The sequence below is a fragment of the Scyliorhinus torazame genome, chromosome 13, assembly GCF_047496885.1.
Source record: "Scyliorhinus torazame isolate Kashiwa2021f chromosome 13, sScyTor2.1, whole genome shotgun sequence".
Classification (NCBI taxonomy): domain Eukaryota; kingdom Metazoa; phylum Chordata; class Chondrichthyes; order Carcharhiniformes; family Scyliorhinidae; genus Scyliorhinus; species Scyliorhinus torazame.
The window spans coordinates 58,306,226-58,330,177 of record NC_092719.1 but is presented as its reverse complement, the minus strand read 5'-3'; the positions used below and the strand labels follow the sequence as shown (position 1 = coordinate 58,330,177).

Genomic DNA, 23,952 nt, shown 5'->3' with positions numbered 1-23,952 from the left:
AAGATGTACATGTTTAATGTATAATGTAAGAAATTGTTATATATATTGGGTGGGATTCTCCGTCTGCACTATCTTCCGCTTCGCAGGTAGTGCAATCACACCCGCGGATTTCCCGACGGTGTGAGGGTGGTCACAATGGGAAACCCCATTGGCCGGCTGCCAGAATAGAGAATCCCAATGCCGACGGGGGGCACGCCACACCAGAAAACGGGTCTGGCGGGACAGAGAATCCCGCTCATTGTTTTTTCTATCTGTTGCAGCAATGTTATTAAAAGCTTGGGTTATGGTATATAATTGCTGCAGTAAACTTATTAAAGATCCAAGGTTAAGGTATCCAGACTGTGTGGCTGTTAAAGCTGTAAGTAGGGAATCATAAAAGGTGAGGTCATGATTAATTCCAAACTTTTACTAAGTAATATCTCATTAGACCTTTAGTTGTAATTATGATTACTGGTGATTCCTTGGAGAGTAGTAATCTATGAGGGATTGTATTTAGTCCTAGCTAAGCAGGACATTGTGAAATCTTAGTGGGATACAGATGATGTAATTAATGGGTAGAGCCAGGTCAGTCTGTAACTTTGCAGTTTGCCATAGGATTTGAGACTGACAGAACAGAAGGATTTTAATTTCAACAGCAGTTTTGCCAAATGCTGTTAGGTTGAACAGAATTGTACTGAATCTGCTCTTGAAAGGAACTCTTTCCATAAGTCTCTACACAGCTAAGCAAGTAATCTGTTTGTTAACTTCATTTATAAATGGCATTTCAACTGTATGGTTTGCTTAATTGGAGTTAGTAGCAGATATAGATAGTAAGTTTACATTTTTCCTTTTGCTTAAGAACTATTTAATTGTAAATCTATTTCTTTGATATTAATGTGGTTAATCCTGTATTTAAATTAAAGTTTGTTTTGACATAAATGATACCTCCTAGTCAGAATCATCACTCCTGGAGTGAAGAATCTTTTCCTCACAATTTTACAAATTTTAAAAATTGTTTGGGTTCTTGTCCAGGATCCTAACAAATGTTGGGATCTGGACCGGTATCTGAACATGACTAAAATATAATCAATCAGTAAATGTAAAATACACACCAGTGTGGAAGGAAAACATAATGAAAAGCTAAATCTTAGGCGAAGAACTCAACGAAAGAGATAGCAAGATGACAGAATGAGTATTTTCAGAAACCAAATCTGAGCGTGGAATAATTGTATTGACTATCCAGTGGGCACAATGAGTATATACAGACAAGTTTACATGACAAAGCCCATATTCAACATGGATATAGAATTCATCATGCAAAAAAACTAGTGAAATTGGCAGAAGTGTGTGTAGATTCGATATTTTATATTTACAGCATATTATAAATAAGTAGAGATAGATGATTGTTTAATATTTTCTGAGAAATATAAAATTGCTGTTAGCATTTCGCAGATTTGTAGCACCTGTCATGTCATGGTATATTTCCCTTCATTTGTGCAGATTCTGATGAAGTTATATATAACATCATGGTTGCAAATCAGCTAGATGTTCTGGGTCATGTATGTGTTACAGATCAACAAACAGGTTCAGCATGCACAGCAGCTAATGTAAGTTACAGTCAAATGACTTCAAAAATTGTAAAGCAATGTCTTCACTGTTGTGGTAAATGTGTGTCACCATGCCTTATGGATTCCATTTCCAGGAATGGACACGACTCTATGAGTTGAAAAACCGTAACTCTCATGTTGAATGTGTGTTATTGTGTGGCCTTAAGTGAGGGGCAGAACTGTGGGAGAATCCAAAGAATTTAATCTTATGTTTATTTGTAGTTTACAATGCAAAGGCAGTATTTTTGCTCATGCGTCAGTACCTTTAGAAGAATGGGTCAACTATTTATGTGGTCAAAGGTAGGCATACAGGAGTTTTATGATTCATTTATGGGGTGTGGGTGTCGCTGGCTAGTTCAGCATTTATGGTCCGTCCTTTAGTTGCTCTTGAGAAGGCGGTGGTGAGCTGCTTCTTGAGCAGCCGCAGTCCATGTTCTGTTGGAACTCCCACAGTGCTATTCGGAAGGAAGTTCTCAGATTTTGATCCAGAAACAGTGAAGGAACGATGACATCGTTCCAATTCAGGATGGTGTGTGACTTGGAGAGAAGCTTACAGATGGCAGTGTTCCCATCCATCTGCTGTTATTTGCCTTCTAGGTAGTAGAGATCACAGGTTTGGAAGGTGCTACCGAGGAGCTTTGATGAGTTACTGCAGTACATCTTGTACATACTGATACATACTGCTGCCACTGTGCATCGGTGATGGAGGTGGTCAGATTCTCTCTTGTTGCAGGTTAAGCCTGGCACATATGTGGCGTGAATGCTATTTGTCACTTATGAACCCAAACCTGAATATTGTCCAGGTATTGCTGAATATGGACACGGATTGCTTCAGTAACTGGGGAGTCGCAAATGCTGCTGAACGTTGTGCAGTCATCTGTGAACATCCCCACTTCTGACCTTATGATGGAGGGAGGTAATTGATGAAACAGCTGAAGATGGTTGGGCCTGGGACACTACTCTGAGGAACTCCTGCAGTTGAGATGATGGGCCATCACTATAACCATCTTCCATTGTGCTCGGTGTGACTCCAACCAGTGGAGAGTATAGTTCCTGTACAGCTTTTCTAGGTCTCCTTGATGCCGTACTGGATCAAATGCTGCCTTGATGTCAAGGGCAATCACTCTCACCTCACTTCTTGGGATCTGCCCTTTTGTCCATGTTTGGACGAAGGCTGTAATGAGCTCAGGAGTTGAGTGGCCCTGGTGGGGCCCTAACTGACTGTCGGTGAGCGAGTTATCGCTGTGTAAATGCTGCTTGATAACACTGTCAACCACACTTTCCATCACTTTGTTGATCAAATGTAAACTGATGAGATGGAAATTGGTCGGGTTGGACCTGTCCTCCTTTTTGTGGACAAGACATACCTGGATAATTTTCCACATTGCCAGCTAGGTGACAGTGTTATTGCTCTCCTGGTTCAGTTTGACAGGGACTCTGCTAGTTTGGGAGCAAAAGTCATCAGTATTATGGTCAGAATATTATCAGGGCCCAGCATTTGTAGTATCCAGTGCCTTCTGCTGTTTCTTGATATCACATGGAATGAGTCAAATAGACTGAAGACTAACATTTGTGATGCTAGGGTGCTCAGGAGAGGCAGAGATGGATCATCCACTTGGCACAGGCTTGTCTGACATATGGATCATGGGGCAGATGCAGCCCATGAAGCCACCCCAAGTGTGGCCCCATAATGAAGATTATGCAAGAAGCTGCTCTTCCAATCACAAACTGTTTCTCTCCCAGATTTTCTGCTGATAGGCTAACAGGTTACAGTTCGGGGCCTGGGAAGTAGAGATGCTGGTGAGCAGGTCCCAGGAATGAGGTCCAGGGAATAGAAGTACAGGGAAGCGAGGCTCAGGGAGCGGGGATGCTGGAGAGCCAAGGAGCAGGGCCTGGAAGCGGAGGTGCTGGGGGCAGGTCATGCGGAATGGAGATACTGGGGAGCTTAGGGGTGGGACCTAGGGAGTGGGGGTGCCAGGGAGCGAGGCCTGAAGAGCTGAGGTGCTGAGGATCAGAGGTACCAGGGAATGAGGCCCAGGAAATGGAGGTACCAACGAGCTGAGGAATGGGGTCGGGGAGTGAGGCCCGGGGATCGGAGGTAGCAGGGAGCCGAGGAGTGGGGCAAAGGGAATGGAGGTGCCAGGACATGGGGCCCATGGACTGGAGCACGTAGGCTGGAGGTGCCAGGGAGCAGAGATGTCAGTGAATGGGGCTCGGGAAGTGGAGTTGGCGGGGAGCGGACCCAGTGAATGCAAGTATCTGGGAGCGGGTCCAGGAAGGGGAGGTGCTGGAGTTCCGGGGATAACATGTTGGCTGTGAGGCCTGGAACTGAGACACTATGGAACTCAGATCAGAGATGTGGGGGTTCGTGAAGGCTGACTGTCACGTGTGGGAGTGTGTAAGTGAAAGTATGTTTAAGCCAGGATGAGAGTGTAAGTTTGTGTGTGGGTGTGTGTTTAGAGTTACACTATGCAGATGTCAATCAGAGATTAATCTGACTGGGCCCCTGTTTTTCGGCTTTGTTCCACTCTTTCTAAAGTGGCCAGACATCTACCCACCTGACCAACCTCAATCAGGTTTAATAAACTTCAGACCTCAGTGGCACAACAGAACAAATTACACCGTCACAAGAAAAATGCACAAAAAGATGCTTCACCCCTTACAACTGAAGTCTTTCATATATAAAAAAGAAATCATTCCAGGGGATCAACTAGATTTGAAAATCTATTTTAAAATCCAATGCACCACATATTTTGTTAACAGGGTATTCAATTATTAAAGGATCAATCAACATCCCAAATTTCAGGCTGCTAAGGGGTGATCCACACGAGTATTTAAAACATTATTTCAAAGCAGTGAAACACTTACGTTACTGTTAAAGTTTTGTGAGGAAGTTTTGCCAAAGTGGAACTTACATCCAGCGACCATTTTATTACTGTTAAGTGTATGGGCCAGAGAATGAAGGAATGTGACACAAATTTCTGTTTCTCCTTTGTGCTTTGCTGCTTTCAGAGCTGCATCTCCCCCATATCGATGTACTTTTCCACATGTTTTGCAAACCCTACCTTCACTAATAATTACCTGAAATTATGCCAAAGGGATGTATGTGCGTGTGGAAATATGAAGGAGTGCACATGTGCCACTTTTGAAGAACTAGCACGACAATGTACAAATCTACCTGCAATAAGGTAAAAACTTCATGAATTGGTGATATGAATAAACAATTAGAGTAACAATTGCTGAAAGCCAAGAAAACAATGCTGTGGTATCCATGCTGGTGGGTTATGACGCATATCACTATGGGGTTTAAAGCTCCTCTGCCAGTGGATTGGGAGGTGGTCATGGAGTAACGTTGAATCCAGTAGGCAGCCTGCCTAGTGCCATCTCACCTGCCCCTGTTGCCCCATCACAATTGTACCAGCAATGGGAGAGGGGGCATTGGGCAGCCTGCCCACCAGTGGGTCAATTAAGACTGTTTAGTGGAAAGTTAGTTCCCGCTTAATGGTCTCATCCCATCGTCACTGGGATTTGATCAGCAGCGGGAGAGGCCCACACCAAGGACTGGCAGGTTCCTCTGTATGGGCTAGTGGCAGACATGGGGATGAACCTTGTGACCCAGTTCTCCCCACCCTCCCAACTTTCCCAGTGTTCCTCATTCTTTCCCCAGTCTTAAAAATGACTTTATCAGACTGGAAGAATGTTGACAGTTGTCAACTGTTATGATTTTTGACGCAGTGTCAAAAGAAAATTGAACTTTCCTTTCCCCATTTTCATTCTGAAGGTGTTAGCTCAGGAATGTATACAGTAATTTCCACCACATCAGAGTGTCTGCCCCTTGGTATTTTATGGCAAGTGATCCAGTTTTGGTTAACCTCAGTTGCAGCAGTTAACATGCAAACAGTAAGGCTCCGCAAAATAGCAGAAAAATGAATGATAGCCATTGCGTTTTAGATGCAGATTGAATATTGGCCAGGCACACAAAGAACTCTCTGTTCCACCATTAGTGGCTGTGTCTTCAGTCACCTCAGACGCAAGCCCTGGAATACCCACCCCCACACCCCTCTACTTTGCTCCTCACTTCTTTAGGACACTCCTGAAAACCAAATGATGACTAAACTTTTGGTCATCTGACTTGATGGTCATCTCACCATCTTGTGTGGCTCAGTGTCATATTTTACTTAATGGTGCTATTATGAAATGTCTTGCAATGCTTTAGTACATTCCACGTGCTGTATAAATATGTTGTTGTTGCTGTATTTACTCACTGAACAGCACCTTCTCAATAAAAAACTGAGGTCATTAGTTCAGAAGAGGAACATCATTTGAACAATAATTTAAACAGTCTATCTCAAATTGATTTCTTGAAGAAAAACCATGAGGAACTGGGAATTAGTCAGTAATGTGAGCAGATAAACAATTCTTGTATCCCTCACCAGTTTATTGATGATGATAGCCTGAGATGAGCTAATTTCTCTGTTAAATGGGTGCAGAGATAAATTTGATACAAGTGTGTTAAATGTCATTGTGATAACCTTGTTCTAAGCGATTAGAGTCAGAGAATTTTATTGCACAGGACAGCATTCAGCCCATCGCTCTTGTGAGAGCTCTTTGACAAAGCTATCCAATTGGTCCCAGTCTCCCTCACTTTCTCCATAGCCTTGTCCATTGTTTCCTTTTCCAGCATATACCCGAGTTACTGCAGAATTTGCTTCCAACACCCTTTCAAGCAGTACATTCCAGATCATAACAACTCACTGCGGAAAGAAAATCCTCCTCATTTCCTCTCTGGTTGTTTTACCAAGATCTGCACCTTTTGGTTACCGTGCATTCACCAGTGGAAGCAGTTTCTTCTTATCGACTCTCTCCAAACCTCTCATAAATTTGGAAGTATCTATTCAATCTCTCTTTAACCTTCTCTGGTACAAGGAGAACAAACCCATATTCTCTTGTCTCTCCACCTATTTTAGCAATTCATCGATATGGTTAGCAGCTATACATACCAACGATGATGATGGGCCAATACCTTAAAATGGTGGGCAATAGCCTTCGGTTACAATAGCCTTCGGTTAGTTACAGCTTGTATTCTGATAACCCAAATAAAGAAGGAGATGCTTCCCTGGATTGGAATTGTCAGAAGAAGCCATTTGAAAAAGTCTGTACTGCTTGAAAGGGTGTTGGAAGCAAATGTGTTGCCATTTGCTTGGAGGAATGTCTGCCTCGCTGTCTGGAATACCTCGCAAGCTGGTCCTAGGATGTGCCGACAAAGAGAGTGACTCAGACAGTAACTTGAAATCTTGAAACTGGAAGCGTGCAAATCAGTCCTGGTAGCTGTGCATTTAAGACCTATCAAAAAAGAAACCATCAATACAGATTGGTTTCCTTTTTCTCAAACCCCAAACTAACCCTATAATGTTCTGATAGAAATATCATTAATTCTTAAATACAGTTACTTCACTTTTGCCATGTGACTCAGTTTACTGAAAAGTCCTTACTGTTCACAGTGATGATGATTATGAATTCTTTGGCCCTAATTGGAAAGAATGGAGATCAACAATTAGTTGTGGTAAGAGAAGAAAAGTAATCAAATTGCTGAATGTCTTAGTTCTGTTCTTGAATAAATCCGAGAATTACACAGCAGTGTAAACTATCTTTCAGGGAGCCCTGCTTGCCCTGAAAATCAGTTCTACAAGGAATGTGGTGCTATGTGCGTCCCAACCTGCTCTGACCCAGAAACACAGCAACAATGTGATCAGTGCGTGAATGCCTGTGAATGTCCAAAAGGTAATTATATCAAGGAAGAAAGTCAGACATTTATTTGATGTTACTCTTGTGTATGAATCAGGTGCAGTGTTTCAGGGCAGCAAGGTGGCTCAGTGGTTATCACTGCAGTCTGACGGCGCCGAGGTCCCAGGTCAAATGCCAGCTTTGGGTCACTGTCTGTGTGGATTTTGCACATTCTTCCCGTGTTTGTATGGGGTTCGCTCCCACAACACAAAGATGTGCAAGGTAGGTAGATTGGACACACTAAATTGCCCCTTAATTGGAAAAAATGAATTGGGTACTCTAAATTCATAAAAGAAAATACAATCCTTTGATGAAACAATGGTCCATTTGTCCATTCCAGTTGGTGTTGCAGATTGACATAAGAATATCACCCCAAAAACAGTATAAGTTCTTGCTGTTATCAATGTGTCCATGAATCAGCAGGTGTATGCTTTAGCAATTATCTTGTTAAGCTAATTGCCTGACTAAAGATAGGTCATGATAACTAGCTCAACCTCCAAAAAAGTATAAATGGGCACAGCTGAAACAATCACTGTGGGGAAACCATAAGGAGTTTGTTTCTCTACTGTGCTGGATGAAGAATAAACTTGCTGAAGGTAAAAGACAAGCTGCGGTATTATTCCTTCACCATATACTATCGTTGAATTTAATATCTATTACTGAAAAATATGCACCATACTTGATTAACTAGCAGCATACGTCAAAGTATAACCCCACAATTTATAACAAGTGCTTCAGTGTCAATACATCATGCACATTATACATAGTTGAAGCTGTAACCAAGAAAACCAATGGAAATTGATACTGTAGATCGGAAACAGTTCAAAACAAGAAGATATAATGTATGATTTCAAACTAAACCAGTACAATGAAAAGTCAATGCAGAGTCAAAGTTGGGACCAGAGTCAGGACCCTGAAATAATTTCACCACAAAGGCAGTATTGTCAACCAATTTGTTGGAATATATTTATATATTTATGCACTTTAAATTTCAAAGGGTCAAGCTTGTCGGTTTAACAATTGTAAACTCATTCAGACGTGCCTTTTGTTGTAACAATATTAGGACAAAGGTGTCACTAGTTGTCATTTTAAATGAAAGCAGTGTTCTTCACGTCTAACATGCGGCGATAAAATCAGTTATTTATATTATGCTTCAGGCACTGTCCTTGATGATATAAGAGACACAGGCAGGTGCATCGACAAAACAGCTTGTCCCTGTGAATACGGTGGAATGATTTATAGTCCTGAACTATTACGAAATACTTCTTGTCATTCATGGTAACTATATACTTTCAGATCACACACATTTTAACCATTCAACTGTCAGATCCTTGACAGAAATATTGGAGTGTTTATTTGCCTGCCTAATGATTACATTTTCTTGCTAGTGTTTGTCAGAGTGGAATGTGGGAATGCTCAGACATCAGCTGCCCTGGAAGATGCAAAATTGAAGAAGGAACCCATTTTACAACGTTTGATAATAAATATTACACATTGAAAGGAGATTGCACCTACTTTGCTGTTGTTGTACGTGAGGTTTCATTCCATTTAATACTGGGAGGCGAATAAAAATACATTGAATGTGAAGTTGGAAAAAATGGATTTATTTGAAAATATTGGGTGCAATGCACCCAATGCAGCGAACTTCAAAGTAAGTCTGCTAGCGGGCACATGTAGCTGCAGCACCAAGAAACATCCTGCTATCCAGTGGTACTTTGCTGGGTTTTTTTGGTCTTGGAGAGTTTCTCGCTGCTCAGGCCACACAGAGTGATTTCCTGCTGGCGAGCTTCAGTTCAACAGGAAAGGCTGCTCATAGATTGGGGTGTCATTTAGTCTGGAAACCCCGAGCTTCTCTTCACCCCCCCCCTTTCAAACCCTCCCCTGCTTTATTGACCCCCCTCAACCCCCCAACCTTGGGGAGGCCCCGAGAAACCCCCTCACCCCCATCCAAGTGGCAAGGCACCCCCCCCTCAAGGCCCGACCCTTGGCAGTACCAACCTGGCATCTGGGCACACTGGCACTGACAGCCTGAAACCCTAATACTTCCCCTGCCAGCCACTGCAAGGGTGCCCAGGTGCAATTGCCAGCGTTCCAGGGTGCCAGACTGATAGTGCCTTGTTGCCCAGGTACCAGGGGAGTGCCAGGGTATCACCTTACCCTTTTCCTGACCACCCACGGGTCTCCAATGGTCTGGGAGACCCCAAGGTGCTGTTACGCCTGGTCCATGTTTGTGTGAACCAATACTGAACGGTGTCCTGGCAGGGCCTCCCAGGCACGGCCGTTGAGTATCGGGCGCCAGGTGAATCCAGCGGGGAATTTATTTAAATATTAATATCTAGAACTCGTACAGCGAGGGCTAAATTCAGATCGTGTCTGGCGGAGTGAATTGGTTGACTTGCGATCGGCCCGCCGCCCAGCGCGGAGCCCGATTTGGGGCTTTCGTCCATTTCATCCGTTGCGCCAGAATCTGCGCTAGATGAAACGGGATCGCTGAATCGCACCCATTGTAGTGTATCCATCTTGGTACATATTTTAAATAACAAAAAGAAGATAACATAGGTGCTTCTGCAATTTTAGTGCATATTGGCAGCACTTATCTCAATCTTGCCACATCCTGTTCATTCATTTTAATGATCGAAAAAGCATCAGTTAGAGTTACAATGATTTTATGGTTGATATGTAAAATTCCTAGCATGTGTCGTGACACACAAGTTGAAAATGAGCCTTTTAGTGTCCACCAGCCCCTTGGGGAGCAAGTAAGAAGTCAGAGTGGAATCTAAAACTAGGTCATAAATAACCCGTAACAGCCTCCCCGAACAGGCGCCGGAATGTGGCGACTAGGGGCTTTTCACAGTAACTTCATTTGAAGACTACTTGTGACAATAAGTGATTTTCATTTCATTTCATTTCAAATAGAAGATAACTTTAAAATAAATAAATAAATAAATAGAAGATAACTATTAATAAATCCAGTAAGAAATTCAGGAGAAACATTTTTACCCAGAGACTGGTTAGAATGTGGAACCTGCTGCCAGGTGGAGTAGTTGAGTTGAATGGTTTCGATGTTTAGAAGCTGGTTAAGTACACGAGGGAGAAATGAGTAAGAGTTATGCTGATGGGATGTAATGTTGTACATTGGGAGCAGACTCAAATAAAGCACAAACACTGGCCTAGTTTCCCTGCTGTAAATTAAAGATTTTGACAAAATCTAAACAGTACAACTGTTCCTATGCTAATCATTGATGCTATGAACCACAATTTATAAACCTAGAGATGAGAACAAACGAAGATTATTCAGAGATAGGTTTGCAACAATTTGACTGAACTGCTGAAATTCAGGTGAGTTAAGGTCTGGATTTTAGTTAGGTGCTAATTCCTAGATGTCTATCACAGAATTCAGACTTTTTGCAACATTTTTATCCACAGACAAAATCATGGACTGTAATGATTGAGCTGCGGCCGTGTCAAATCGCGTTTGAACAGACATGTTTACAGCGTGTGATGTTCAACAACAATCAGGTGAGAATTTGTAGTTAGTCGCCTGGTAGTATACAACTTGAACATTGCAGAGGGGCAGCACAATGACACCTTGGTTAGCACTGCTACCTCACAGTGCGAAGCATCCAGGTTCGGGTGACTGTGTGGAGTTTGCACATTCTCCCCGTGTCTACGTGTGTTTCCTCCGGGTACTCCGGTTTCCTTCCAAAGGGGTCCAGGTTTGATGGATTAGTCATGCCAAATTGCCCTTTAGTGTCTAACGGTTAGGTTGAGTTACAGGAGTCGGCCTGGGTAGGTGATAGTGCATTTACTTCCCTCATCCAAGTCACTAATACATATTGTGAATAATTGTGGCCACAGCACTGATCCCTGTGGCATTTCATTAGTTATAGGTTGCCATCCTGAAAATGCTCCTCTTATCCCAACTTTCTGCCTTCTGTCAGTTAGCCAATCCTCTATTACACCCTAACACCTTGGGCTTTTATCTTACTAAGCAGCATTTTGTGTGGTATCTTATTGAACGCTTTTTAGAAATCCAAGTATATTACATCTACTGGTTCACATTCATCTTCCCTGCTTCATACCACCTCAAAGAATTCTAATATATTTGTCAGGCATGATTTCCCCTTCATGAAGCCATGCTGACTCTGCTTGATTATATTATGCATTTCCATATGCTCTGCTATTACATACCAAGGGCAGAAGTTAAGCTAACTGGTCTATAGCTACTTGTTTTTTGTTTCCCTCCTCTTTTGAATAAAGGTGTTACATTGGCAGTTTTCCAATCCTCTGGGACTTTTCCAGAATTTAAGGATTGTTGGAAGATTGCTACCAGTGCATCCACTGACTCTGTAGCTCCTTGCTTTAATATCCTGGGATGCAACCCATCAGGTCCAGGGCACTTATCAGCCTTTAGCCCCATTAGTTTTGCCAGTTCCTTTTCCCCTGGTGATTGTTATTGTATTTATTTCCTCCGCCCCTTCTGCCCCTTGGTTATTTATTTTTGGAATGTTATTAGTGTCTTTACCGTGAAGATTGATGCAAAGTATTAATTTAACTCCTCTGCCATTTCCATGTTCCCCATTATTTTTTCCCCAGTTTCATTCTGAAACGGGCCTACATTCACTTTGGCCTCTCTCTCTTCCTTTTTAAATACTTAAAGAAACTCTTGCTGTCCATTTTTATATTATTTGATAGTTTACCCTCATAATTTATCTTTTCCCTCTTTATAACTATTTTAGTCATTTTTGGGTTGGTTTTTAAAACTTTAACAATCTCCAGATTACAGTTAACCTTTGCCATATTATGAGCTGCATTCTCCTGTCCCTCAACTGCATGTTTCTCAACGCCGTGCCATTTGCTGGTGGCGGGATTCTCTACTCCCGCCACATGTCAATGGGATTTCCCATTGAAGCCCATCCCACGCTGCCGGGAAATCCGTGGGCGGGGTGTCCTGCCGGCAGGAACAGAGAACCCCAATGGCCGGAGAATTCCCGCCTGTATATTTTTACTTTCGATTTAATAGTATCCTTCACTTTCTTGCTTAACCATAATTGATTATCCCCTTCCTAGAATCCTCTTTCTTCACTGGGATATATTTTTGTTGTGAGTCATGAACTATTTTCAGAAATGTCTGCAATTTATGAACAACCATTTCTTTCTGCTAAATTCCTTTCCCAGTCCACTCCAGTCATACCTTTATAATTACGCTTATTTAAGTGTAGCATAGTTGTTTCTGACCCAGGGCCGGGATTCACCCCTACCCGGCGGGGCGGGGGCCCCGGCAGGATGGAGTGGCGGGAATCACTCCGGCGTCGGGCCGCCCCAAAGGTGTGGATTTCTCCGCACTTTTAGGGGCCAAGCCCTCACCTTGAGGGGCGAGGCCCGCGCCGGAGTGGTTGGCATGCCGCCGGCCGGCGGGAAAGGCCTTTGGCGCCACGCCATCCGGGGCCGAAAGGACTTCACCAGCCAGCGGAAGTCCGTGCATGCGCGGGAGCATCAGTGGCTGCTGACGTCATCCCCGCGCATGCGCAGGGGGGGGTGTCTCTTACGCGTCAGCCATGGTGAAGGCTGTGGCCGAGGTGGAGGGAAAAGAGTGCCCCCACGGCACAGGCCCGCCCGCAGATCGGTGGGTCCCGATCGCAGGCCAGGCCACCATGGGGGCGCCCCCGGGGCCAGATTGCCCTGTGCCCCCCCCAGAACCCCGGAGTCCGCCCGCGCCGCCTAGTCCCGCCGGTAAGAGAGGCGGTTTGATTCTTTCCGGCGAGACAGGCATTTCAGCAGCGGGACTTCGGCCCATCGCAGGCGGGGATCACCACATCAGGGGCGTCATTCTCCGACCCCCCGCCGAGTCGGAGAATGGCCGTTGGCCGCCGTGAATCCCGCCCCCGCCCCCGCCGAAGTCTCCGAAGGGAGAAAAGTCGGCGGGGCGTTAATGGCGCCGCTGCCGCGGAGAATGTCACGGGCCTGCGCAAGGCAGCCGATTTTCGGCCTGCCAATATTCTCCCTTCCGGATGGGCCGAAGTCCCGTCGACGTGATGACCGTTCACGTCGTCGTGAATCAAACCTCCTTTTCATCGGCGTGACCCGGTGCTCCAGGCTCACGCCGACCAGCGAGGAGGTGAGTGACGGCCTGGGGGGTTGGCTCTGGGCAGGAAATGGCGTGGCCGCAGACTGATTGCGTGAGGAGAGGTGTGTTCTCGGCTTGTGTGTGTGTGCGGCGGGGGGGGGGGTGGGTGGTTAGAGTAGGCTGGGCTCCGGGGGAGTGCCGGGAGGGGGTCCGTGCCGGGGTGGAGGTTGGGGGTTGTGGAGGGGGTCCGTGCCGGGGTGGAGGTTGGGGGGGGGTCCGTGCTGGGGTGGAGGTTGGGGGTTGGGGAGGGGGTCCGTGCCGGGGTGGAGGTTGGGGAGGGGGTCCGTGTCGGGGTGGAGGTTGGGGGGGGGGGGTCCGTGCTGGGGTGGAGGTTGGGGAGGGGGTCCGTGCCGGGGTGGAGGTTGGGGGGGGGGGGTCCGTGCTGGGGTGGAGGTTGGGGGTTGGGGAGGGGGTCCGTGCCGGGGTGGAGGTTGGGGGGGGGGTCCGTGCTGGGGTGGAGGTTGGGGGTTGGGGAGGGGGTCCGTGCCGGGGTGGAGGTTGGGGGGGGGTCCGTGCTGGGGTGGAGGTTGGGGAGGGGGTCCGTGCCGGGGTGGAGGTTGGGGAGGGGGTCCGTGCCGGGGTGGGTGATGGGAGGGCAAATGAGTTGGTCCACCTGCCCAGGTGCCAGCCTCCAACAGTTGGACCCATGCGGTCCATGCCACCTGGCTGGGGGGAGGAGGGGATATGGGCAATGATGACATGTCGTCGTTCCCCTCCCCCCCACCAGGCCGTCATGTTTTCAGACCATCCAGCGATGTTGGCCGCCGTGGTGACAGCCGCTCATGTCTATGTTGCCCTGGATGAGGAGGAAAAGGAGGAGCGTGCCAGAGAGGCGGCGCAGGCTGCCGCAGAGGGGCAGGCGGCAGCCGGCCAGGCTGGAGGGACACCTGACCGACAGGACGAGGAGGGGGAGGAGGACGTCGTGGCCCCACGGCAACAGAGGCACCCGAGGGCGCCCCGTGTGTACCGGCCCCGGCAGTCATACCAGGACCTCACGGACCGGGAATGCAGGAGGAGACTCCGGATGAGCCGGGAAACCGTGGCACACATCTGCCACCTGCTGGCACACCTGTCACCGCGTGGCACTGGCGGGGGACACCCTCTCCCCGTGTCCGTCAAGGTTACGGTGGCCCTGAACTTTTATGCAACGGGGTCATTCCAGGCACTGAGTGGGGACCTGTCCGGCATATCGCAGACATCGGTGCATCGGTGCATCCGGGCAGTGACAGATGCCCTTTATGCCATGGCGCACCGCTACATCCGCTTCCCCGTGGACCGGGCCAGCCAAGATGCCCGGGCCGTGGGCTTCTCTGCCGTTGCCGGGTTCCCCATGGTCCAGGGCGCGATCGATGGGATGCACGTCGCCGTGCGGCCACCTGCAGAGAACAGGGCCGTGTTCACTAATAGGAAGGGGACCTATTCAATGAACGTACAGGTGGTCTGCGACCACCGCATGATGATCCTGCACGTCTGCGCCCGTCACCCAGGCAGTGTACACGACTCATTCGTGTTGTCGCGGTCATCCATCCCCGGCATGTACGAGGGACGCCATCCCCGGCTGAGGGGCTGGTTGCTGGGCGACAGGGGCTACCCATTGCGATCGTGGCTGATGACGCCTATACGGAGGCCACGCAATGAGGCGGAGAACCGCTACAATGATGCCCATGTAGCGACAAGGGGAGTGATCGAGAGGTGCTTTGGCGTGCTGAAGATGCGTTTCAGGTGCCTGGACCTCTCTGGGGGCGCCCTCCAGTATCGGTCAGATAGGGTCGGCCGCATCATTGTGGTGTGCTGCGTCCTGCACAACATAGCCCAGCAGAGGGGCGATGTGCCGCAGGCAGAGGAGGGCGGAGTGGAGGAGCAGCAGGAAGAGGCCTAGTCCTCCCCAGATGAGGGGGATGGGGGCAATGGTCAGGGCAGACGGGGTAGACACAGGCGGGTGGCTGTCCACCGTTACCGGCTGGCCCAGCGGGCACGGGACAGACTGATAGACGCCCGCTTCACTGACTAGATGGGCGTGGGAATCGGGTAGTATGGCCACAGACCGCACACCATGACAACAGCCGACCACCAACACCCCCCACCCATCCACCCACCCAGCACCCTCACCCCCCTCCCCAACCCCACACACCTCACCCGCATGCACACCACCCCCCCACCCCCAATTGCCGATCCACCGGCGGCACAACGGGCCGGGCTCACCCAGTTGCGGGTGGACGCGTGTCTATCGCAGGCCATGGAGGATGATGACAACCCGCCTCCGATGAGCTCCTGGCTCTACATCGTTGGACTATGTCTGACCCATGGCCACAGTACCACCATCCACCCGGACCATCCCTGCATGCGGCTGTGACACTGCAGCGCACGGTCCCGTCCTCTGCCCGGGGGATGTTGATGGCGGCCCAGGGGGAAGGGGGCAGACTCACCTGGGGCTGAGGTAAGACCACCCGTCACACACACACTTGCGCTCAACGTACATGACACGCCCGCGCACTTTGGACAGAGCACAAAGGCAGCTTCGGTAGGTGTAACATTGACTTTAATAACCAAAGGAGTTCATGCACGTGCCCTAGCCCCTAAATCTCATCTGTGCCCTGCACCCGTGCCAACTTACTCAGTGTCTAATTGTTTGGCCTTACGGGCCCTTTGACTACGTCTACGTGGTTCCCCAGACGGTACAGCAGAACTGGAGGTGGACTCCTGTGATTCCTGCCCTCTGACACCGGATCCCTTTGGCGGCCGTTTCCTGGGGCGTCCTGGCCTAGATGGGCCAGGCTGCGGCCCGGGCGACTGGGATGGCGAGCTGCCAGCCTGTCCTGCCCGTTGCCCACCCGATGCACCTGGGACGGAAGGGGGGGAGTCCGAGGTGTCGCGGTGTACCGGGACCTCCCCTACAGAGGGAGCCGGGACGGACCACACCACCTCCTCCTCCCTCGGGGTGCCCGATGGCCCCCAGTCCTCTACATGGGTGGGGGATGCGAACGGACTGGCCATCCGACGCGCCCCCGACATCTGGCGCTGCCAGTCCTGGAGGCCCGTGCTGGTATCGACAGGGGTCTGCAGGTTTGCAGCCATGGAGCCCAGGGGGTTGTCGAAACCTGTCTGCGACAGTGCGACGCCAGCTCGCACATGGCCACTGGCGCCGATGCCCTCAGCGATGGCCTGCTGAGACTGGGCCATGGCCTGCAGAGACTGGGCCATGGCCTGCAGAGACTGGGCTATGGCCTGCTGAGACTGGGCCATGGCCTGCTGAGACTGGGCTATGGCGTTGAGCGCCTCTGCCATCTGGCGCTGGCACTGGCTCATGGCCTCCTGTGAGAGGGCAGCCATTTCCTGGGCCACAGACGCCGCCTGCACGGAAGGCCCCAGGCCTCACAAACCGTTCCCCATGTCTGACACCGTCGCACCCATTGCCTCCACCGCGGACGCCACCCGTGCGGTGTCAGCCTGGGTGGCACGCATGACCGGGACCACTCCCAGCTCCTGGACGCGGGTGGACTCCTCCACCTGCGACCGCAGCCGCCGCAAGCCACCCGTCACCCTATTCGCTCGTCTCCGTGTCGGTGGTTGCATCGGATCTATGTGTGGGTGTGGTAACTGCAGGAACCCGGGATCCACCTGGGCGGCAGATGTTCGCTTGGCCTGGGCTGCCCTCCGACCGCCCGGTCCCTCTGCTGCTCCTACCTCCACCTGCTGTACCGGGACGGCTGTGTTGTGCGCACCAGTGAGTGTACCAGACGCCTCATCACTAAAGTGCCCAACCGTGGTGAGTGTTTCTGCAATGGTGGAGGGTGTTGGTGACAGCAGTGGCGTTGTGTCGTGCTCTTCGTCCCACTCTGAGTCCATGGCACTTTGGGGTGGGGGTTCGTCTCCACCCATCCACTCTGAGTCACTGTCCGGTATTTCGTCTTCCCGGGTAGGGGTGTCCTGGGTAGTGCTGTCCCGGGTAGGGGTGTCCTGGGTAGTGGTGTCCCGGGTAGGGGTGTCCTGGATAGTGGTGTCCTGGGTAGTGGTGTCCTGGCTCGGATGTGACGGGGGCCTGTGGCTGCCCCCCTCATCGCTGGGTGGTCGCTCCCGCACGTGACGGGGGTGTCGTCTCCCTGTTGCTCCAGGTCTCTCCGTCTCCCGTGGTGTGCGAGGGGCATCCTGCGGGCGTCGCATGCTGGAAGGTGCGGGTCTCTCCGTCTCCCGTGGTCTCCGAGGGGCATCCTGCGGGCGTCGCATGCTGGAGGGTTCGGGTCTCTCCGTCTCCCGTGGTCTCCGAGGGGCATCCTGCGGGCGTCGCATGCTGGAGGGTGCGGGTCTCTCCGTCTCCTGTGGTCTCCGAGGGGCATCCTGCGGGCGGTCTGCATCTGCGGGGATGGGTGCCTGGACGTTTGGTCCTGCGATACACAATGAAGCATGCATGGTTAGACATCAGGCAGTGATCAGGTGATACGGGGGAGGGGGATATAGGGGAGGGGGGATATGGGGACGGGCTGTTGGTGGCTCACTTGCTCGTGGGGCCCCGACCTCTGCATCAGCAACCTCCCGGTCCTCAGGTCCGCCAGCCAGTTCCAGGGCCCTTTCCTCGTGTACGGTCAGTGGCCTCTCATCAGCGGGCCCTCCTCCAGTCCTCACATGCTCCCTATTGTTGTGTGCGCGCTTCTCCTGTGGGGGGGGGGGGTGGTGGCAGGGGTAAAAGGCAACAGTGTTAGGCAGGTACATGAATGCACGCCATCGGTTGCGCGTGCATTGCAGAGGTTAAGGTTAGGGCTGGATTCACTTGGGGATATGGGGGATATGGGGGAGAGGGGATATGGGGGAGGGGGGGATATGGGGGAGGGGGGGATATGGGGGAGGGGGGATATGGGGGAGGGGGGATATGGGGGATATGGGGGAGGGGGGATATGGGGGAGGGGGGATATGGGGGAGGGGGGATATGGGGAGGGGGGATATGGGGGATATGGGGGAGGGGGGATATGGGGAAGGGGGATATGGGGGAGGCGGGATATGGGGGAGGGGGGGATATGGGGGATATGGGGAGGGGGATATGGGGGAGGGGGGATATGGGGGAGGGGGGGATATGGGGGAGGGGGATATGGGGGATATGGGGGAGGGGGGATATGGGGGAGGGGGGATATGGGGTATATGGGGGAGGGGGGATATGGGGGAGGGGGATATGGGGGAGGGGGGATATGGGGGAGGGGGGATATGGGGGATATGGGGAGGGGGGAATATGGGGGATATGGGGAGGCTCACCCTGCCTGCTCTGACGAGGTCGTTCACCTTCTTGTGGCACTGGGTGCCTGTCCGTGGTGTTAGGGCCACAGCGGTGACGGCCTCTGCCACCTCCCTCCACAGACGCCGGCTGTGGCGTGGGGCAACTCTGCGGCCGTGGCCGGGATACAGGGCGTCCCTCCTCTGCTCCACCGCGTCCAGGAGCGCCTCCACATCGCGTGACTCGAACCTCGGGGCTGAGCGACGGCCAGCCATCAAGTCGGGTGTTGCGGTCGGGTGTTCCGGTCGGGTGGGGGGGAGCTGCGCGGCCTTATGAGCCGTCACGCCGTGCAGCGCGTATGACGCTGCACGGCGTGAACCACTGCGCAAGCGCGGATCCCGTTACGTTGCTGCTAGCCCATTTCGGGCCGCAGACTATCGGCCCATTTTTATGACGTGACGCAAGTGGGATTTGCGCCGTTTTTTGCGCCGATCGGCGGAGTTTCCGCCGATAACGGAGAATTTCGCCCCAGGTACGCATTTGGTGATATCTGTAGTGATCTGTGCTAATGTGATTCCCAGCCTGGAGATTCTGGTGCTGGGCCCACTAAGTGGATGTTTAAGACCCATTTGCATCCATTAGCATCCTCCCACAGGGGCGCGGGTGCAAACCACTATCCCGCCGCAAGTGGGGTGGCCGGAGCATAGCAGTCAGTTCGGCGCCTAGCGCAAGCTTCGATTTCGGCCGGATGCCCGATTCTCCGCCCGAATGGGATCTGTGCTGTCAGGATTGTGAGGGGGAGAATCCAGCCCATTGAGTTTGATTGTCCATTCCTTCATGCCGGCGGGATTCTCCGTTCCCGCTTCAGTGAATGGACATTTGGCCAAATTCCCCATCCTCGCTGGCAGCGGTAGCGAGGCGGTGGCAATTGTGGTATTATCACTGGGCAATTAAACCAGAGACCCAGAGTAATGCTTGTTGTAAAAGCCCACCTATGTTCACGAATGGCCTTTAGGGAAGGAAACCTGCCATCCTGCCTGGTCTGGGTTACATGTGGCTCCAGACCCATAATAATATGGTTGACTGTTAACTGCCCCCTCAAGGGCAATTAGGGATGAACAATAAATGCTTGCACAGCCTGCAATGCCCACGTTCCATGAACAAATTTAGAAAAAGGGCTCATAACGGAGAATCCCACCTATTGTGTAAGTCTGGGGCTGGTTAAGCACAGGGCTAAATCGCTGGCTTTGAAAGCTAGACCAAGGCAGGCCAGCAGCACAGTTCAATTCCCGTAACAGCCTCCCCGAACAGGCGCCGGAATGTGGCGACTAGGGGCTTTTCACAATAACTTCATTTGAAGCCTACTTGTGACAATAAGCGATTTTCATTTTCATTTTGAGTGTAGCTTTAGTAAAATGAAGCAGCTAATGGGAGGAGCCCAGGCTGAAGCAGTCAGGTGTTGTTTCAGTTCAGTTGGATTGGGGATATGAACAAACAGCTGACTTCTTCATCATGGTTACCTCTGCCAACTTGGTTTTCCCAATCTGCATGAAGATTAAAGTCACCCATGATTAAAGTACTGCCTTTTTTACATGCCTTTATTAACTCCTTACTTATTCGCTGTCCTGCAGTATAGCTACTATTTGGTGGCCTATGAATTACTTCCACCAATGTCTTCTTTCCCTTGTTATTTCTTACCTCCACCCATATGGATTCTACATTTTCTGATCCAAGATCATTTCTTGTTAATGTACTTATTCTGTCTTGTACTTACAAAGCTACCCCACTACTCTTTCCTTCCTGCCTGTCCTTATAAATAGTCACATACCCCTGAATATATAGTTCCCAGTTTTGATCTCCCTATAATCACATCTCTGTAATGGCTATACGAGCGGACCTATTAACCTCAATTTGTGCTGTTAATTCATTTATTTTGTGTCTGGAAGTTGTTAGCCTATAATTCCCGTTGCTTTCTCTATGGCAATGCCTCAGCCTATCAGTCATCTTGCAAACCAATCAGCACCCTTTTCCACCATAGCAGCAGGATAGCACAGTGGTTAGCACTGCTGCCTCATAGCTCTAAGGATCCGGGTCCTTGTGTGACTGTCTGTGTGAAGTTTGCACTTTCTCCCCGTGTCTGCATGAGTTTCCTCCATGTGTTCTGCTTTTCCTCTCTCAGTCCAAAGATGTGCAGGTTAGGTGGATTGGCCATGCTAAATTGCCCCTTAGTGTCCCGGGATGTGCAGATTAGGTGGAGTAACGGGTACAGGGCAGGGGATTGGGCCTAGGTAGGCTGCTTTTCAGAGGGTCAGTGCAGACCTGATGAGCTGAATGGCCTCCTTCTGCACTGTAGGAATTCTGTGGTTCTATAAACTGTTGTGATCATTAGAAATTTGGCATTCTTGCATTTGCCCTAATGAATGCAAGCTTCAGAAACATGTCTCTCTTTGCAGTACAGTTTGTAAAGTTGTTCATTCAGTGATGTTTTAGTGCCAGAAATTATGCAAAGAAACATTTTCTTTTATTTCTTGTGTAGACCTGGTATGCATTCACGAATGATGGCAATGTTTATTCTGAAGGGAATAAAATTGGACTTCCTTTCGCAAGAGGTAAAATAAATAATCTCATTCTATTTACTAGATTAATAAATAATAATGAAGCTAACCTGAATTACTTTTCTTCTTACAGGTGATATAACAATATTTCAACAGTCTTCAATGTTCCTTCAAGTAGCAACAAATTCAGGAATGAAGATGCAAGTACAGATATCTCCCATCATGCAGCTTTACATATCACTGCCTGAAGATGCTCAGGGAAGCACAAAAGGTGGTGTGTTTAATACCTGCAAAATATACTCACTGATTGCTTATCCAAGGCTTTACATTAGTTCCTGGAAAGCAACTAGAAAAAGCACTTAGCAATGCTCCAAATTATGCTATTAACATTTTCCTTGCATTTTATGATTTTGCATTTATGCACCTGTACATATAGTGAAAATGGTTCTGTCACACAATTCTTTACCTCTCTCTCTCACTTTGTCTTAATACCATCAGGCATCTACCAGTTCTTTACTGCTTTAAATTTGGATTGACTTGCACAATGCCTAACTCCCACCAAATTACCATTCATAAAGTGCATTGCAATAAGCATCAAGTGCTTTTGGCCTTTTGTGTGGCTGTCTGGCTGTTACTGTGGTATATATAATTTCTGGAAAAGGCCTTGCATTTTATCTACCACCTTTCATGAGCTTAGGACATCACAAAATACTAGTTTTCTTTTAGCTATAGTCACTGATGTCATCTAAGAAACATTTTAACATTGCAATGTCTCACAAACAGCAACACAGTAATGACCTAATAACATTTTTGTTAAAGTGATGTTGGTCATAGGATAAATATTGGTCAGGGCATCAGGGTAAACTCTCCTGTTTTTCTTCACACTAGGTCCTTGGGAGTTTTCATGCACACCTGAGAGGACAGGTGGAGCCTTAGTTTAACATCTTATCGTAAACATGGCACCTCTGTCAGTGCAGAACTCACTCAGTACTGCCTTGAAATGTCAAGCTGATTTATGGGTTTAAGTCTTTGGAATAGGATTTGAACCCACAACCTCTTGAATAATAGTGCCATCAACTGAGCTGTGACTCATTAAAAATCGAGAGTGGTGTGAATGAATGATATGGTCACATTCGCATGGAAAATTAATACTTTCTTTTGATGAGGTATATTTTCTGTTATGCAGGTCTATGTGGCACTTTCAATGACAATGCAAATGACGACTTCCTATCAGCATATAACATTGTGGAAGATGCGCCTCTTTCTTTTGCGAACTCCTGGGAAGCAGAAAATGATTGCCCTGAAACAGAAATGCCAGCTCCATGTGTTAGTTCAGAAAATGGTAATATAAAAATGGACAATCTTCAAACCTATCTCTTCTTTAAATCTTCTAAGTTTATTACGCTTTGTACTGGCCAGTTGGCTGAATTGTTTTATCGAAGTATAAGAAATTGTGTATCGTCAGCCGCACTGCCTAACATTAAAGTCAAAAGCGAACTTTTACCATCGCACGGAATTGGTCCTTTTATTGAGAGAAAACACAAGGATTCATCAATATCAGGATTCCATCAGGGTGTTCACGGTAAAAGATTTTGGGCGGGATTCTCTGGTCCCCCAGCCGTGTGTTTCTCGGCGATGTGCCGTTCGCTGGTCAATGGGATTTCCCACTGACACCACCCCGCACTGTCGGGAAACCCGGGATTGGGGGGGCACTGCCAGCGGGAAAAGAGATTCCCAACAACCGGAGAATTCCAGCAAGTATGGGAGAGTAACAAAGAGGGAAAATTAGGGTGATTAGTACAGGAGAGAACAGGAGTGAGTGATAAATGGTCGGATCACAATTGGGTATGGGGGAAGAACGTGGGAAAAAGAAAAAGGAGAGAGAGGAAATGTGGGAATAAATTTACGTGTAGTCAAGAGATGATAGTACACAGTGGTTATTGGAAAGGGAGAGGAAACATTGATGTCCAGAGTGGAGTAGCGAATTGCAGTATAAAAGTGTGGGAAGAGGAAATCTCGGTGCTGGAGCAAGAAATGGTGCACGTTGGGAAAGAAAGTGAAAGTAATGACTGTGAGCTTATGAACTACTGGTAGGAGGTTAGTGTTGGGATGTGGATGCAGTGTATGTGATCTGAAATCTTGAGGGTGGTTTGTGGATGTGAGAGTGGGGGCAGGGCAGTATCATGTAAGTAAGTGCCTCAATTCATTATTTAGTCAGCCTCTGATTTTTAAAGGTCCCTGATTTTTCTGTCTTTTTAAAACAATGCCTGGCCACTTTTTGAATGTGATCAGCTAATTCCTTAATTTATCTTTCTGTGTTTCCCAATCTCTCCAGGTCTCTCCAAATTCTGAGCGTCTTTTTGCCACTTCCTGGTGCTTCACTGTCCATTTAATCCGTCCCTTTCTGCACCTGTCCTGTCGCTCACTGCTCCCACTGAGCACAGCAGAAACTGTTCATTGCAAGCAAATATTTCTTCATTATGTTTGTGTTGAAGGTTATATCTCTGCAGCATCATAAGTGATACCTGAGCTGGGAGACAGAACTGAAGGGAGAATAAAACTACAGCATGACAAGTTTACATAAGCGAATATATTAAAAACATAATTGCAAGAATTTATAAAGGAGGAAATGCCAATACAAAGAATGGAATTTTCCCATAATTTGTCAGAGTGTCAGGCTCTGACTGAAAACCGGTGTAC

General features: G+C 48.9%; 1 protein-coding gene across 3 annotated transcripts in view; it reads left to right on the top strand.

The window, feature by feature from the left end:
• The window catches only part of LOC140388050 (mucin-2-like), a 123,347-nt gene that overhangs the window by 27,739 nt on the left and 71,656 nt on the right, over positions 1–23,952 (top strand). For all 3 annotated transcript variants that reach the window (XM_072471645.1, XM_072471646.1, XM_072471644.1), the window contains exons 6-15: positions 1,480–1,586; positions 4,599–4,774; positions 7,088–7,149; positions 7,242–7,367; positions 8,528–8,648; positions 8,759–8,897; positions 10,797–10,889; positions 21,234–21,306; positions 21,386–21,523; positions 22,439–22,594. In XM_072471645.1, coding sequence (XP_072327746.1) covers positions 1,480–1,586; positions 4,599–4,774; positions 7,088–7,149; positions 7,242–7,367; positions 8,528–8,648; positions 8,759–8,897; positions 10,797–10,889; positions 21,234–21,306; positions 21,386–21,523; positions 22,439–22,594 — 1,191 coding nt within the window. The remainder of the gene's footprint in view (positions 1–1,479; positions 1,587–4,598; positions 4,775–7,087; positions 7,150–7,241; positions 7,368–8,527; positions 8,649–8,758; positions 8,898–10,796; positions 10,890–21,233; positions 21,307–21,385; positions 21,524–22,438; positions 22,595–23,952) is intronic.